The sequence below is a fragment of the Silurus meridionalis genome, chromosome 5, assembly GCF_014805685.1.
Source record: "Silurus meridionalis isolate SWU-2019-XX chromosome 5, ASM1480568v1, whole genome shotgun sequence".
Taxonomy (NCBI): Eukaryota; Metazoa; Chordata; class Actinopteri; order Siluriformes; family Siluridae; genus Silurus; species Silurus meridionalis.
Genome location: NC_060888.1, coordinates 21,935,457 through 21,952,890, shown reverse-complemented (window position 1 = coordinate 21,952,890; position 17,434 = coordinate 21,935,457). Strand labels below are relative to the sequence as shown.

The following is a 17,434-nucleotide window of genomic DNA, read 5'->3' as shown; positions in this document are numbered from 1 at the left end:
GCCAGTGTTTCAAACGCTTTTCAGGGAGAAGTAGCTAATGAATTTTTAGAGAACCAAAAAAAAAAAAACCAAGTCAGATAGCGTCATATACTAACTTGCATATTCATTACATTTTTAATAATCCACGGGAGGCCAGAATGGTCAGAAGGTGTGCATTATCGCTGAATATCAACAGAGAAGAAATCAGTTCTGTCTGCTACATGAATAGGTTAAGATTATGACATATTTTAGAAGAGTTTATTTAATACAAATATACAACAATGTATATTGTTATCATAACAATGAAGACTTCACAGCAGTAAAAGTATTCAGAACAGATAATTTTTTGCTACCCTGTTTCTTGGTAAAATGACAGGCTGAGTGTTTCAAGAGAGTTTCATATGACTGAGAGATGGGAAGAGAGAGAGAGAGAGAGAGAGAGAGAGAGAGAGAGAGAGAGAGAGAGAAAGGTGATTAGTGAGTGACAGGTATAACAAATGAGAACATGAACTTGTCTCTCTGGCCTCCACAACAATTAAATAAAATATATATAGTTAAAATGTATTATGTGTTGTTCGCAAAAAACCCTCGGTAGACAGAAATATATTCACATTCACACAACAATGATGTGGTGTGTTACAATCTTTATTTGCAAACTATCTTTCATTTCCATTTATTTAATTTACAAAATATTATCCCCTAAAACAAATAGCAAATGCCGACAATATTAACCACATACTGCAGGAACTATGTTTTCAGTATGGCTATCATAAAAAAAAAGCAGCATCACTTTCCCCAAAGGCTATAACAATATTGCTGTCTGGTTGCATATATTCTTAATACAATTTGGCAAGTCTATATACATAAACTATATTCACCAATTTAGGATGTTAGTACATTGTGTTGAATACCACATATAATGAACACTCATATCGCCCTAACCATCAATCAACATTCAAGGGTTGCATACTTGATATTGCATCATTAGTTTCTTTAATATAAGCAATTAAATGTAAAGAAGAGATCAAGACAATATATACAAATACTTGCATAGTGGAAAAAAGATCCAAGAGAGCAGCTGGGAACTGTGAAGCACATCCATCAGACAAAGATACTTATCAATAAAATAAAATGGAGTTTTTGTAATGGCTCAGTGAACTGGGGACCTGTTGTCATTGGGGCAGTGGTACAAGGACCTCAACATAATTGACAGGGAAAAAGCCAGACTCTCCATTGAACAGCCCTTCATACCAGTTCTCATCAACCTGGCTAGTGAGAATAATGATGTCATCCTTCTTAAAGCCTATCTCACGTTGAGTTTCAGGCTTAAAGTTGAACAGTGCCCGACAGCAAGGTTGATCCAGTGGTTCATTACAGGTGCCTGTAGGTCAAAAATATTCACATGGATCTATGGAGATGATATACACTATATAAACACACAAACACACAGTTCACTTTGAAAGTATTGAAACGGCAAGACCATTTATGTTGTTTAAGCTATAACCTAAAAACTGTTGTTTTTAGTGTTCTGTCTACATCTGCGTTGTTGTTTCCTTAGCTGGCATATTCCATGATCATTTTTTCCTCAATGGTTTATTTCCCTTTTAATCCAAATGGTTGTATTAGCTACAATATGTCCAAAGATTTAGAAAATGTTCTTATAAATGTTTCCATTTTCCTCATGGAATATTACTTGATTTCCCAATAGACAGCTCACTGGTCTTCATGTTGGTTTATCCATTTTAAGAACAAATACTGTCTTCCCAAACAATACCCAAAGCTAAAATAATGAGTAAAAATTCAGAGCTACTAACTGCTTAAACACTCGGTCAAACAGGACACACCTGGGCATCAACATACACCTGCCAGTTTCATGCTCCAATATTTTGATCACATCCTTGCTCTATATTATTTAACTAATCTAGATGAAAATACCAGAAAATAAAAAGTGAAAACTGATTTTATAAAATTAATATTTTGATCTCAAAACCTGATGTCTTCAGTGCATATTAAAAAATGTGAAATATTTGGCTTTGCAGTGCTAGTACTTTAAAAGGTTATATACACTCATTTACATTTACATCTGCGCCATTTAGCAAACGCCCTTGTCCAGAGCGACGTACAAAAGTGATATACTCCTGATAAACTTAAAAAGGGCCACCCATACACATGCTCATTTTTGGATAAAATCATGCAGCTGTTGACCAAGGGTTTCAGTTAATGTGCAATGACATTCAGAATGGAGACATTTCTGATATGATCTATAACTATGGCATGGTTGTTAGCTGATTGGCTGGTTTGAGTATTTTGGGAACTACTGATCTCATGAGATTCCCTCTACAGATTACACAGTAAAGATAAAAAACCAGAAAAAACAAAAGAACAACATATGTGGACAGAAAAACCTTGTTGATGAGAGTTAAAAAAAGAAAATGGTCAAATTAGTTTGAGAAGGCTGGGAAAGGAAGGCCATGGTAACTTAAATAACAAATCTTTATAACCACGTTTAGAGGATTTTCCCCTATTCTGATATTTGAGGTGAACACTATTTGATGTACTCGACCTATACCTGCCTAATGAAAGATTGGATAATTGTGAATGTGCAGGTGTAAATGTGCTATTACTAATACTCATATTAAAGTTTCCAGTAAGTGTAGATTTTTCTTTTGACTGAAAGCATACTTACTTTTTTCACTCAGCTCTTGATTTATCTCAGTGTCTGAAAAAAAAAGGTGTCAATTGTAAAATCTTTACCTTGTATACTTTTTTGCACTGTGGCAACATAAAAAATATCACTGACCATAAGATGTAGTTGTAGAAAACCCATAAGTGCCTGTCCAACACATTGTACTTGCGGTCGACTTTGTTTTGAGTTCCTTTTTTGGTCTGTTGCTGGTATCTGCAATCCTGAATAAAAAGGAGATACTTTTATAAGCTACCTAGCTAAAGTGCATCATTTAGACAAACATGTTATGTAAATAACTATTAACTCACTTGTTTTGAAGACTGCTTCGGAGATTTTCCAGAATGTCATGAGATTGCTGATGGTAATCCATAGATGCTTCAATAAAACCTAACAAGTGCCGTACTTGATCCACCTAAAGCGAATAAATTATAAGTTATGAATATTTGACCCTATGTTTTTGCAAAAATAAAGAAATTAAATTTTCTTTATTGTCTTACATCATTTTCTAAGAGGTTGAACATGCTACTTTTTGCCAGCTCTTTGGATTCCTCAAACTTGTCTAATGCCTGTTTAAGGTCCGCCTCTGCAATCCTCCTTTTGGAACCTTTCTTGTAGTCAAAATCTAAACGGCGACCTTCAAGTTTCTTCAGATGGAACTTGCACACAGAAAAGAAACGTATACATATATACATTACATAACCATCACAGTGAAAACCACAGATGTGTTGCTTGGTTATTTGTTTTTCTCAAATGTACAAATATTTACAAAAATTGGACACTACTAAATTTCAAAACCTTTTCTTTCAAAAAGTTATGGAGGTCTAAAGACTGGATGTAAACAGAGGGGAGTTGGGCATGGGCCTAACCCCCACCCTGAAGAAGCTTCCAAATTCTAATCTATAGGTTAGAATACTCTGGAAGTCTCATGCTACAACCTATACTCAAGAAGGGATGAAACACCTACCTAAATTCCTATCTTAAAGCATTACATTAATTGTATTATTGACTATTATCCCTAATGAATAGACTCACTGCAATTTCTTTAAGCTCCTTTTCCTGTAGCATCTGAAGTGGATCGATAAAGCTGTGTTTCACACGCACATCCATGCAGTCCCTTACTTCTGCCATCTGCTTCAAGGCCTGTCCCATGTCCACCAGTGCATTACCTAATGGGAAAGGCAATGATTAAGCTCAGGCTAACAGACTAAACAATAAAATAAAAGTTTGCCAGTTCTGAAATTCCTTCTTTAAAATACTGTAATACAATCACACTGGTACAAATTGTAACTGTGATAAGTCCTGCAACTAAACAATGTTGATGGTATGATATTAAAAGAAGTAATAAATCTTTTAATGGTTGTTTAGTTGCAATGCTTTCATACGTTTACAATTCTGAAGGACAATATTGCAGTAATGATTAACAACAATATCTTTTGCACAACAACATAATGCCCTTTCATATAAGCCATACAGGAAACTAGAATACTTTACTATATATCCAATTCTATAATATTAAGGAGCAAGCTGTGCATGAAAAAAGTTCAACTTATTATAGTTTACTGGACACTAAAAAATGTCAAAAAAAGTGTTGTTCTTCATCTCCCTTCTGTGAACAAGTACTGATTAAGTAGTAAAGCAGACATTTTCATGAATGAATAATCCCTAACAATCTAAATGTTTGCTTCTCTATGTACAGTGATACTATACCAGACGTCATTAGTTTTACACAGATAAATGAATGAAACATTTTTATAGTAAGATCTATTTCAGTTGCTAAACATACCAAATGCAGACTCCACCCCAAGCTGAGCACCATAGATTAACATACAGTCCCCCAGTATTCCTTCTGTCTGTGGGTATCCAGCTGATCTTGCATTTCCACGAATCCTAGAAACTTTATTGAGCATGCTGAGTTTTGCTCTATATGCTAGGAATCAAAAGAACTTGATAATGAATAATAATGAATTATCCAGTTATAAATACCTTAAATGTGAGTATTACTTTCTAAGGCATACCTGGGTTTGGCTGAATATGCTCTGTTGTTTTTGTAAGAAGGTCGGCAATAAGCTTATTGGTGATTTGAGTTTTCTATAATAAAGCAGGAAATGTACATTTTCATTGAGAGTAAAGCCAAGTTTGGAGTCTAGCCATATTGAAGTTCTACACTGATCCAAATGAAAACAAAATTACTTTTTCCATTCTGATGAAATCCTCATCCAGCTTTGTTCCTTCAGCACCACTGATCTTTTCCTTAAGCAACTAAATTGATAAAAAAGCACAATAAAAATGGCTGGTTTGTGAAGGTACATATGTGAAACACATATATAAACAGATAAATAACTGATCATAAGTAAACATTTAAATTCTGCAGTTTATAGTAAGTAAGCTGCAATATTAAACCATTTCTCATGGTACATGCATTTAAATGATAATAGATTTAATAGATGATTTGATATGAACTTCCACTAATTCTTTACAACGATCCCTAACCGAGTTTGAACTGATTTTTGGATGACTAAACTGAAACTGATTTTGGGATAATACTGATATAAAATATGGAAATAATAGAACTATATGGTCTATTTTGCTGCTTTAAGTGTGCTAAAAGAAGACAAAGTTCAAATGTTGCAATAGGTCCTAAGCTGTAAGGAAGTTATGTATATCAGTAATAAAACCTTTGTATCATTCCTGCAGGGAGAAAACCAACATGTTTTGGTCTTTATTTTTGTCAAGATAGCTGGTCCTGTTTTGAGATATTAATTTATTAAAATCTAACAACACTTTTTTGTTCTGCTGTTCACCTTGTTAACTTTTAGATTCTTTGTAATAATGGTGATTGCTGAATTTTTTTTGAACACTAATTGATTTCTAAACAAACATTCTTTTTTTTTTATTTGGCAATTGACATGTAGCCTAATGACTGCACCAGGCACATTTTGCATTTTCCTGAATGATGTTCACAATTGCACTCTTGCATTGTAATAAAAATGTCTGATATTATTTTTCTATACAAAAATCACACATTAACCTTGTTGCCCTATAGTAGAGGTGCCCAAACATTTTCCTACGAAGGACCAAAAATCAAACTTGATTGAGGGACATGGGCCAAAAATAAATGTTGCATTATACCATTGTATAAGAATTAAAGTTGCTACAGCTCCTCTCATTTATGATTTTATAATATGTAAAATGAATAAATAATTAGAAAAGTTTACTATGTAATATGTTTAACTAATGCAGATTTATTTTTAATGTTCTTAACGTAGAAAGAATCGAATTAATTGTACAATAACCTCCAATGAAAAACATGAATTTGGTCCTTGGTTTTTCCAAATGGTACCCACCCACCCATATATCATTGGGGGCAAATCGAAGGTCACCACTGGCCAATTTTGGCCGGCAGGCCCTAATTTGGGCATCTCTGATCAAATCCAAAACACTGCATGTCCTCAGTAATGTCACTCCATCTTTAAGTCCCTCCAATAAATCTCATACAGTCATTTATTCAGTTCTCTTTTCATTGAACAGTGAGTGAGAAGTGTGTACTGTCTTACGTTTTAATCGTAATTACTTTACGATTAAATAACCCATTCAGGTTCTGATATTCTTTTCTATATAGCAAATTATTTTTCATATCTAGTAAACTAACAAAAGAAGTTGTGCGATTATAATATTCGAAAACAAAACCTACATTTACAATGTAGCTCGATTGCTTCTTTTTTGAAAGTCGATTCGCCCGACTCTCTTAAAAGAATCGATCAAGAGAATCGATTCATATGCGCCTCATCCGTCAAAAGGACAAGCAACTGGCACGAGCTGCTATTTGTTTCTGGATTTAAATCTAACTTAATAAACAGCATCGCATAGATTTAGTATATCTTGCTAGATAATGCCTGGGTTTTAGATGTTATACATGGTGTAAACGGTAGGCCAACACACGCGACGACTTGAATGTAAAGCCACGTGTATAATGTAAACACATATAATAACTTAATAAACACAATTACACAGGCTCGCGCTGCAAGCTGTGCCTTTCATTACCTGGCTAGCCTTGTGAAACTGTTTCTTCAGTCCCGCTACCGACATCTTTCATGCTTTTCACCTTCGTTCCTTTTTTTCTGATTCCAGTAAGGCTGGACAATCAGTGCACAAACAAGAAACGCTGTCAATAAACAAGTCAAGGGCGCACCCAATCGAATTTCCGTCCAGAAAAACAAAATGTTCACAAACTCTAACACGAATAGAAATCAAGTCGGCTCCAGGGCGCAGTGGCTACTTTAAGAACACAATAAGGGTCAGAGTCCACAGACACACCCATATGACGTTTCTTAGAACTGAAACAGTACATCCATACCGTAACCCTTACTGTTAAAATAAGACAAAATAAACTGAATATCGGATTTCTGTGCAAGCGCATGCCGAGGATGCTGCAGACAGCTTGAAGCAGTTTCTCAGGTGACGTTACACGGCACGTGGACCAAGCGCAAAGACGTTGCATATACACACTCTCACTCGGCAGTCAGTGAAATTTATAGTGCACTAGGCATAGTCCACTGCGTTGAACCAGGTAACTTGCTTTGCTGCTCTGCTGGGTGGAATGTGACAAGATTTGCATGGGCATGCACATTGTGTAACTGTGGCACAGGGAAAAAGAAAGACAACAGCACACTAGGCGGTGGTACAACGAAGCTGCATTTCTTGAACAATTAATAGAGACTTAATAACAATAGTGTATTAGTTCAATTAGCATTAATCTACCTAACACGCAATGGAGTCAAACTTAAACATCTAAATAGCTGCAATTTATGTGAATTTACACCAGCATTAAATTTGGATTCATATAGTGTGAATAAATTGCACAGATCTGAGATGCTGATTTCTTTAAGCATCACATGAATCTTTAGACCTTAAAACATTATTCATCTGTTCTGCTTTCGACCAGAAAATAATTTTTTATTCAAACAATTTAATCACGGTATTGGAATGTGTTATATACTGCCAAGCGTCTTGTCCTCACACTGGACCACCTTCTGGACCTCACTCAGATTTGTGTCACTCAGAGTGTACTGCATTATTGGCTGTTGCGAAACCACTGAGATCTTCACTCGTGGTGTATTAAAATACAACAGGAGTGAAGATCTCAGTGGTTTCATAATAATAATAATCTCTGATTCAGCTAACATTCTCGTGGTCTATCTTAATAGCAATAGAGAAGCTCCCCCCAGCTCCCCCTATTTATTGCTATTAAGATAGACCATGAGAATGTTAGCTGAACTGTGAGAGTTGATTTTTCTCCTTCACTGTTATTGAAATCAGAATTTTTTAGGACAAAATCCATGTGTTTACTGTGTAAGCAGGTTCTGAGGTTTTAATCAATGTAATAAAAACAATCATTTGATTCTTTGTCTACTACTCATAACGTTTACCACCTACCATTATTACTGAAGTACACAGCAGTTCTTTTTAGCATTAGGCCCTTTAGATATTAGACACAAGACATTGCACTTTATTGAACAGTGTTGATCTTATATCTTGGTAATTGATAACATAAAAACTCCTGAACACACGAGCAACACATGAGCAATCCTGAACAATCTGTACAATATTTCTGCACTACTGGACTCATCCAAACCATGTGCAGATTCTTAATGGCCGAATACTACAAATGCGTCATCTGTTCAGCAAAACTATGTCATGACAGATCAGTTGTTTTTTTTAAAGTATATAAAAATATATTTGGTCCCAGCCGTTTAAAGTTTGAATCAAAACAGTATATATGTCATTGACGTGTGCACACTGAACGTCTGCAGTCATGTGTCCGGGATTGGTAAACTATTACAACATTCCCTTGTAATCTGTGTACTTTGTGAGGAGCTGCACAGCAGGTCCTTGATTGCATCTTAGCGCCTCTTGCAAAGCCGTGTTTCCCCACCTGCCAACATTAACACAAAATCTAAACACATACAATCAGTAAAATGTGTATACTGATATGAAAAAGTGATCAATGTCAGTGGATCAACTTGCATTATGAATGATACTAGTCATTGATGTATTTTTAACTTTACCTGTCCTTGAGTGTGCAGTTGGCTCCAGTGCTCTCAATCAGAAACTTGATGACCTCCAGACGCCCCTCCGAGGAAGCCACATGAAGCGCAGACCTTCCATCATAATCAACAGCATTCACATCTGCTCCAGAGAGGAAATACCTGCCGAGGTGAGGAATGACACATTTTAGCATGCTATGCGTCCTGAGTACTAAGGGGTGTGAGAGGTCTTTGGAGTGAGTGTGAAGTGACAGAGTAATGCTTGTTTTAGAAGCATTTGTACGTCATTGTGTTGGACCATCTGTGTCGTTTTAATAGTGACACGGCTTTGAAATCATTGCCAACTAAAATTCCTTAATGCACTAGCCCTATTTTGTATGATGTAAAGAAACAATAGATGTTTTTGAAGAAGATTAACAGATCAGTTTGTCAGGTGAGAGACTTTTCCACCTAAATTGGTCAGTCCTATTAATTTTACATGTTCATATGCATGTAAATTCCAGAATATTTGGCACCCTTTATGAGAATAGTCAAAATAATTGTAATATTTTTTTTTTTTTTTCAGATTTACTTTTACACTAACAAACAGATAAGTTAGTATTCAGGAACTATATTGCTGTCTTTTGGTCCATTTTGTCCAACTATATTCTTCCAGTGGCTTAATTGTGGAGTTCCCAAAATTGCTCTTAACAAACATTTGATTATTTATATTAAAAGAGCAGAATTTTTGTGCATCTGTAACAATATTATCAGCAAAGTACAATATTGTTACCTCCGTAACGAGTGCAGGTCTCCTCGATAAGCAGCCAGAAGGATGTTCATGATTTGGTAGCCCTGTAAAACCAGATAAAGGAAACATGTCATTATAAATGGTAAGGGGTTGGTTTATGCTATACAACAAACTAACTATTGTTTCAATCCAAGCATGCTAAAGCAGTTTAACTGACCTCTGACTCTACTTTCCACTGCCTGTAGGACTGCACCTGCCTGAACGGAGTCCTAATATCAAAGCTGTGCAGCTGAAAAAGTGACACCAGCTCCTAAAACAAAGATAGAGGATCAGCATTGCACCTGCAGCCACCTTACATGTGCTATATCTCTATTCGGAAAATAGGTCTTTACCTCACAGAAATGCACTGCCTTCCAAGAGTTTCCAAATGCATCAAGCTCTGGTGACCAGCAAGTAATGCCCAGCACTCCAGGAACTACTATCAATACCACACCAGAGCTGCTGGATTTGGCAGGCACGGATGTCTGAGAGGGGTTGAGAAAGCTATTATACTTCCAGATTTATATGAACTCGTACCTCAGAGGAGTTTATGAGTCACCATTGCTTGAGGGGTGCACATACAGAAACTAGCATTTTTTACTAGAGGTTTTACACAATTATATGAATCTCTGTTTAATACTTTAGATATTTCAGGTATCTCAAATAGGCCTTTATGATAAATAGTGCACCTCCTATTTTTATCCATATTTATATATGTTTAAAATACATATGCTCATTTCATGTAATGTATTCTTAATATTTGGCTACATTTCTATATTAAAGGTAATTCATCCGCCACACCCTTTATGTTTGGATATTAAATCCTGTTTCACAATTAAATTTCGCAAAATGTGTTACTGTATAAAAAAAGAAATGCATAAAAAATTATTTAGCTTTCACCAGCAGGGGGTGATTTAAGACCTATGCTACTAAAAGGATGACGCAGCACCTGTTTTCTGACTCTACTATTAGGTTTCAATATGCATATCAAGTACAGTGGTAATATACACTATATATAATATATTGTGACACAATATACACTGCATTAACTAGCATACAAAAATCACATTTAATAATTTAAAATCTCATATACATCAAATTACTTCCTACACAACCTAAATCACCTTAAGCATCCTAATTACCTTAAAGTGGAATATTCTGGAGTAATTTTTCATTCCTGCCACTTGCATTATAGACAGAGTACTGCGAACTGCAGAGGCAGAGAGGACTTGGTCACCTGACATAGGGCAGAGGCCACCGTTAGCTAATGTTGCAGCCAAGGCTGCTCCAGACTCACAAGTGAATTCTGTGGACAAACACTAAAAACATAAAACAATAGGCTTTATAAGAAATCTGACCTTGGACTATGCTGTATTATAAAACTGGTTAATTTGAGTACCTGTAAAAGCAGATCCAATGTAGCATTTATATCAATGGCTTCTGGAAAGCACTATAATTAATCAAGAAATTAAGTTTAGAGCAGGAGTAGTTTTATAATGTATTCTCCTGTTAAAAACAACATCTTGTATCTGTTTCAGTCTTGATATGCATCATTAAAAATCATGTTTACCTTCTTTTCTTGGAGATAAAATGAAAGTGCATGTAGACGAATAATGTCCCTCCTCAAGCTTTGATAACTGAAGTCACATAAACAAAATTAAATCAAATGGAGCAATTTATAAAATATTGGAAATAAATTCCAGACAGCCTACCTTGTACAGTTTAAGTTGGCATGTTCCTTGTTACATAACCGTCTTACGATATTCAAAACCTGCAATTAAAATTTAGGATTAGGAATGGAGTTAACCATTAACTGTTTTTCGATAAAACTGAACCACAAGACTAAAAAAAGTTTTAAAGAGCTGTAAAACTTGAAAAATTTTAAAGTATGCCTGTAGCATGCATACCGACTCGTATTTCTCCTCTTCCTCTGTAACTTGCCTCAATGTTAACTGCTAAAAGGCAGAAACAATCAAGAAGTAGACTGAATGATTTTGTGGGTGTCTTGTGATGGTTGTTTGATAATTTGATATCTATGTTCATATACATAGTGATTATAATGCACATGATAATGATGAAAAAAGTCTGCACCTGCAGCAATGATGCACATATAATAGCTCCAGTCTCTGTCAGGGGAGTGTGAGGGACACCTACAATCAAGAATGATCTTTAAGATAATAATTAAGCATTAATTACAAGTCAATCAACAGTCTACATGTTTCAATCTTTCAAGTGGAGCTTGGGTACAATCTTACACACTTTCTCTAAGATCTGTATTGTGAATAGTCTAGGATTGAACTTAATCTGTCAACCGAAAATATGAGGGATTTAAATCAGTCCAAGATTTATAAATATTTCAGTGCTTGTCATTTGTGGTTACCTTGTTCAGTTAGGGTAAAGGGGGATTTAAATTTTGCATATTCCTCCACTCCTACATATCTATGGACATGGTCAACTCCAAGCTGATCCACAGCAAGCCCGTAAACAAGAGGCCATGCAATTTCTCCCAGAACACACGGCTCATTCCAGTCGCCGAGAGACAGCCTACAGCCACAATAGCACAAAAGGCATCAAATTTACACCTTATTTCAGCAATATCTAAATCTCATCCATCAAGCCAGAGCAGAACTATATGACAGTTACCAATTTGAGTGTAGATTGCCATGTACAGAAAAAAAATTAGGATTGCTAGGGTTTTCATGTGAAAATCTTGAATTGGTGATGTGACAAAAAATGAGATATTTAAAAATTGTTTCACTTCAATACCTCTGGCCATCCACTGTGCAGATTGAAATCCCCCACTTTCCACTTCCCTTGCTTCTGTCTTCCTTCTCCTGTCAAAATATACATTTATCATATAGCTGATATTTTCATTCCAATGACACAATGCTTTGAATGTTTGTTAAATTAATTGAAAAAATTTTTTAATTATGTTATAAATATCACTTGACCTGTATTTAGTTATCTGTATTTAATTTTATCCAGAATGTTTTTTTATACATGGTCTCTCTGGAAATAAGGCAATTGTACTCATTGTGAACTAAAATATATAGAAAATAAATACTAAAGTAAACACTAATCAATTAATGTTAAAATTACATACATACCTCCACAGAAGACAGCTGTTTACATTTAATGAACAACTTTTGGGTCTCTTCAGCAAACACACAGAAATCTGGTATGACAAATCTGCCTTGCACTGCTTTCAAAATGAAAGATACAAAGCCTGTCACACACCTGTGAGATTGCCACAAAAGAATACAGCTATTATCACAACGAACAGTAAGTGGATAGCATCCAATTAATTTGTGCTTAATGACTACACAGTTTGACTACTCATTTATGAGGCTTAAGACCTTTGGAAAGTGTTCCTGTCCACTCCCCCATCAGCATCCTGCAGTTTTTTCATCAGTGCATAGCATTCCTTGATCCGTGGGTCAGTTCTTAAAATGCCAGACCACCACAGGGTCTGTGAAAAAAAATAATTCAGCATGTAATATTTCTCAGACAGGAATGTGTGTTATTTAGAGCATTTTCAAATACCTCAAAGAAATGACTGGTGCTAACTTTTCCTCCAGAGGCAAAGCTGTCAAACAGCACATCAGCAGCTCTGCAGAAAGCCATGGACAAGATGCAGCATCACAAAAAACACATTAGTGGCAATAAAGTTACCTTACATAGATTTTAACCTGAGTGTGAAAGTCTTTTTAAAAGATTTTGTATACAAGACTTACACTTTTCTTTTAGATTGGCTGTGTTGAGCCTCCGTCCTGGTGATACTTGGCCATGGGTGGGCAGAGAGCATTCGCTCTGGTTCTGGCTGATGGCCTTTTGTGCTACCATTGCTGATAAAAGCTGATAAAGCTGGGCAACAATGGGAAACACTGTAATTCATGCTAGTAATTTTAATTTAATTTAATTTAATTTAATTTAATTTAATTTAATTTAATTTAATTTAATTTAATTTAATTTATTATTATTATTATTATTATTAAGTAAGTTTTGCTTTCCCATTACAAAGAAAATGTGTAAAAAAAATGTCTGTGATAAATTCAAGGCATACAAATACTTTGTATAGATAACATTCTGAAATAATACTGGAAAACTTGAACTTGACTGCAATTAACAGATACCTTACTATACTTATAAAATAAATACTAGATTTGTTCTCATAGGTTTTTTGTGTTTGTAAAGAAATGCTGTTTTACAAACCTACCTGTTGATCCTGGAGCCACAAAGTTGGCAGGCCTCTGAGATGGTGTAGCCTTTCTTGGCACAGGATTTGAAATAGTCTCTGCAAGACTGGTCTCCTAGAAACATTAAACACAACATGACACTCAGAGTAGAGCTATAAATGGAAATAACATTTCATGGCACTCCTACTGCTTTCAGGAAAGAAAATACCAAAGTGACAATTTTGCTTGTTTTTTTTTTTGGTTAAGATAAAAGTCAGGCTGTTATTCGGATCAGCACAAGTGTTTACAGTGCCTTAAATCCATACTGTTTATAATGCACACAATCTGCAGCTTTTAAAACCACAAGCAGACACTTACTTTGATGTCTTTGATGTCTATATAAATGCAGGTGCTGCACAGGGAAAAACTAATTGTTACCTTTACAAGGTAACATGATGGCTGACAAGTATGTTGCCAGCTGACAACAGCAACAAGAAGTGCCTGGAGCAATGGTTTTATTACAGGACATATTAGCTTAGTCTCTTGCACAGGCAAGCTTCTTTAGGTTTATACGGTGCCACCAACAATGCTACTTTGTACTATACATATTCCAATTAATTTTTATTTGGTTGTCCACTGGAATTTCAAAATTAGATTCTCATCTTATGTAAAGTAAAAAAAAAAGCATATAACTGTTCTAAAACAGCCCCATCATTATCCTCTATTGTATGCATCAGGGTTTTAACAAGATATTAGATGCTCTTTCTGTGGCCATGTTTTAGGCTTTATCTGGATAGTATGAGTGTTGATGTAGCAGTGGCAGGCTGAACAGGACAGAGCTTGTACACAGGCACCTGAGCTTCTGCACTCTTCAGAGGGGCGGCATTCCTTTCAAAGAGGCCATCTGTCAGCAAACCATTCTCTAAGAAATTGAAAAGGGGGTACAAAAAGAGGAGAAATATTGTTATCTTCCTTGCTTTACAAGCAAAAATATAAAAACTCCCTTTTTTAAAAAGAAGAAGATTAAGGAAAGGATTTAGTATGAGGATATGCAGCTAGCATATTGTACAATGTAGGTCACAAGTTTTTAGATATTGTTAGCCAAGATGTGATCCCCTCCCAAAACCTCTGAATTCCAAGCAAAGGCATAATAAAACTACAAACATCTGGAGCTTAGTGTGTGGGTTATGATTACAATTTCTATTTTCACTCTCAGCTACAATTGTGAAGATTACTCTTACAAAAAAGTATAAAAGTGGCTGTTAAAGACACATGGTTTTGTAAAGCCAAACTGTTGTATAATCACTGATCTATGAGCTCTATTGATTAGTAAAGCAGCCAAATCTTCCAGTTTTAACTACTTCAAATTTTTGAACATAGCACTTTTCACCATTCTCTGTTTAAGGACTGAAATCAAAGTTTTCTCTATAAAGCTTAAGCAGTGTACATGTTTTTAGAATTTTGGACATCATGTTCTGAAATTATCTTGAAATCACTACTTGGATAGTTTTTTGTTGTTGTTGCTTTAGCTCATCACTGTTTCTATAAAGAAAAGTCATTTTTCAGATTTTTTTTTCCACACTGTAACTAGTCAACAATAAAAATTATAAAATCTACAGAAGTGTTTTGCAGGACCAAGGATGACCTATCAAATTATCCTTTTACAAGAAGTTGCTTTGGCTGTACTGGAATATACTGGAATAGACTTTTACTTAAAAAGCACTGCCAACCTCTGGGCTCATGACTTGACAAAATAAATGAAAAGGAGGAATCTATTAGAGAACAGGCACAGCACATAAAATGAATACTTTTATCACATAGCTAAAGATTGTGGATCATTTTAGTGCCACATTTTATTTAATTAATTTTCAGAGGTCCAGGACCCCAGAACTAAACAGTACAAGTCAATAGAGAAATAAAAAAAAGAATAGAATTAGTAATTAGTCAAAGTCCATAAATTGACTAGTAAAACAAATAAAACATGTTACTGTTCCACAGTGCATTCAAAGGCAGAAATATATTTGTTCATTAAAAAAAATCAAAGCCCTATCATGCATTGGATTATGACTTTTCTTTCAGGTTAAATGTAAATGTAATAAAGCAAAAAAATAACAAAAAAAAAAATTACACACATTATCTATTTAAATTCAGATTGAAAAGAAATGGTAAACCAAATCACTATATAGGGCTGATTTCACTTCTTGGTACACCCACTTTTTTTTTCCAAAACTCAAACCACAAGCACAGTTGTAGCAGAAGATCTACAAGCAGCATTCCTCTCTTTCCAGTCAGAACTTATTCTGTTTTACTACAGATCTTTAATTTTGCTGATCTGGGATCAGTCTTTCTCTTGTAAGTAGGGGTTTTTGGGTATTTGGTTTAAACAACTAGTTTAAGTGTGTGTAAAAAGACAATTTATAACTGGAACTACACCAATGTTTAGAAACTGCCACTGAAAATCACAGCATGTAAAGCCACATGGATCACTTTTAGATTATACATTTGAGCAGTGCAGTGTTGTCCTATACCTTTCATGTCGTCCTCCTTGTTTGGTTCCAGCAATTTGTTGCCATCTAAACCTCCATAGCGTTTTCTCCATTTGCGCCGAAAAGACGGTGTTCTCTGAAAACTATTAAAACATTTCCATTTATTAATTTAATTAATTTAATGCTATTTGTAACATATAGTATAGGCTATTCTTAGGTTTAATAGCCTAATAAAATTATAAACAGCTGCTGAGTAATATATGAAAGCAGAAAGTAAAAATAATAATAATAAAAAAAACAGTCTTACCAGAGATAAGGATTTTCATCTGCTTCTTTGCTAGTAGTGTGTTCCATGAGGACAATCTTTCTGAACTATAAAGCAGCACACATCTGCAATGTTTAAACTCTCTAGACAGGAAAAAAAACACGCTTTATGCTCATGTGCTGAAGACTCAGCTGTTCAGTAGAGACTTTATAGTGTGAGTGAAAGTGTTTGTTGTCTGAAGCAGTGCTTCTTTCCTGCACAGGCTGGAGGAGGGACAGGAAAGCTCATATTTAAAAAAATAGGAGGGACTTCAAATTTTGTTATGATGTTTAAGAAAATGAGACCCATATGATTAAAATATTGCAGATGTAGCACAAGCAATATATTTTATAGTATAGTATTTTAAGTATCTACCAGATGTAATACTATTACCTATTTAATGTATAAGTTCCCATTGGTGTTAGTCCTATTAGGATAGAGGTTCTGTGTGATAGTGATCAGAACGCAAGAGGGTCTGCAATTCTCATAACCATTTTTAGAATGTGGTGTAAATAAAGTTTACAATCAACTACTTACAATGACTATTGTCATAGTTATTATTGTGGAGTATAATTGACATCTAAAGTCAGTTAGTATAATCTAATATCAATCTATATAATTGCATCTGATGAATCCTGAGCAGAAGGCAGGAGAATTCAACCCACACCTCTGCTAATCTCTTGCAGAGCATCACACACATTTACACAAATCCAAACATGGGATGATTATGCATAACCAACCTCATCATTTAACCAGAGATCTGCTATCACTTTATTCTTCTTCAGTAATAGCTTTATTCTACTGTGGGTTGCGGTGCCTCCGAAGACTATTCTAGGAACATTGAGCAGAAAGCAGGAGATTTCACCCCACATCTCTGCTAATATCTTGAGAACCATACACATTTACACACATCCAATTATGGGATGATTATGCATAACTAACCTAAGGATTGAACCGAAGATCCTGTAAGGTATAAAATAAAGTATATAAC

The 17,434-nt window shown here is 35.1% G+C and overlaps 2 protein-coding genes and 1 long non-coding RNA gene across 5 annotated transcripts; 1 reads left to right on the top strand and 2 right to left on the bottom strand.

Moving 5' to 3' along the window:
* Positions 1 to 608: 608 nt before the first annotated feature.
* Positions 609 to 7,139, bottom strand: sh3gl3b (SH3-domain GRB2-like 3b). The gene is made up of 10 exons (XM_046849458.1): positions 6,707 to 7,139; positions 4,856 to 4,924; positions 4,681 to 4,753; positions 4,449 to 4,592; positions 3,698 to 3,831; positions 3,163 to 3,321; positions 2,974 to 3,077; positions 2,780 to 2,886; positions 2,666 to 2,698; positions 609 to 1,360 (listed from the first exon to the last, which is right to left on the bottom strand). The coding sequence occupies exons 1-10, from the start codon at positions 6,749 to 6,751 to the stop codon at positions 1,152 to 1,154; spliced, it is 1,077 nt and encodes a 358-aa protein (XP_046705414.1). The 5' UTR covers positions 6,752 to 7,139; the 3' UTR covers positions 609 to 1,151.
* Positions 4,933 to 9,806, top strand: LOC124385947. Of its 2 annotated transcripts, none has more exons than XR_006925827.1 (3): positions 4,933 to 6,590; positions 8,749 to 8,879; positions 9,685 to 9,806. It is a non-coding gene; the product is annotated as an uncharacterized LOC124385947 (long non-coding RNA). The 2 variants fall into 2 exon arrangements; XR_006925828.1 differs by lacking the exon at positions 4,933 to 6,590 and adding an exon at positions 7,129 to 7,232.
* Positions 8,016 to 16,736, bottom strand: glsl (glutaminase like). 2 transcript variants are annotated; one of them, XM_046849456.1, is made up of 21 exons: positions 16,447 to 16,736; positions 16,182 to 16,282; positions 14,508 to 14,575; positions 13,695 to 13,788; positions 13,213 to 13,342; positions 13,022 to 13,088; positions 12,835 to 12,947; positions 12,586 to 12,715; positions 12,245 to 12,312; positions 11,859 to 12,022; positions 11,570 to 11,628; positions 11,386 to 11,433; positions 11,191 to 11,249; positions 11,049 to 11,115; positions 10,878 to 10,928; positions 10,621 to 10,797; positions 9,832 to 9,963; positions 9,657 to 9,749; positions 9,482 to 9,543; positions 8,731 to 8,871; positions 8,016 to 8,597 (listed from the first exon to the last, which is right to left on the bottom strand). In XM_046849456.1, the coding sequence occupies exons 1-21, from the start codon at positions 16,491 to 16,493 to the stop codon at positions 8,501 to 8,503; spliced, it is 1,968 nt and encodes a 655-aa protein (XP_046705412.1). In that variant the 5' UTR covers positions 16,494 to 16,736; the 3' UTR covers positions 8,016 to 8,500. The 2 variants fall into 2 exon arrangements, with proteins under 2 accessions (XP_046705412.1, XP_046705413.1); XM_046849457.1 differs by having other exon boundaries at positions 11,386 to 11,430.
* Positions 16,737 to 17,434: the final 698 nt, after the last annotated feature.

Bases quoted from the DNA above. Each gene is read 5' to 3' on its own strand.
- sh3gl3b (XM_046849458.1), bottom strand. From the start codon at position 6,751: ATGTCGGTAGCGGGACTGAAGAAACAGTTTCACAAGGCTAGCCAG. The intron at 4,754-4,855 runs GTAATTTTGTTT...GCTTTATTATAG, and splicing joins ATTTCATCAGAATGGAAAAA to AAAACTCAAATCACCAATAA. The intron at 3,322-3,697 runs GTGAGTCTATTC...TCTGTGTGCAAG, and splicing joins AGGAGCTTAAAGAAATTGCA to TTCCATCTGAAGAAACTTGA.
- glsl (XM_046849456.1), bottom strand. From the start codon at position 16,493: ATGGAACACACTACTAGCAAAGAAGCAGATGAAAATCCTTATCTCTG. The intron at 13,789-14,507 runs GTGCCTGTGTAC...TAATGTTTCTAG, and splicing joins TGAAGAGTGCAGAAGCTCAG to GAGACCAGTCTTGCAGAGAC. The intron at 12,716-12,834 runs GTCTTAAGCCTC...GCAATCTCACAG, and splicing joins GACAGGAACACTTTCCAAAG to GTGTGTGACAGGCTTTGTAT.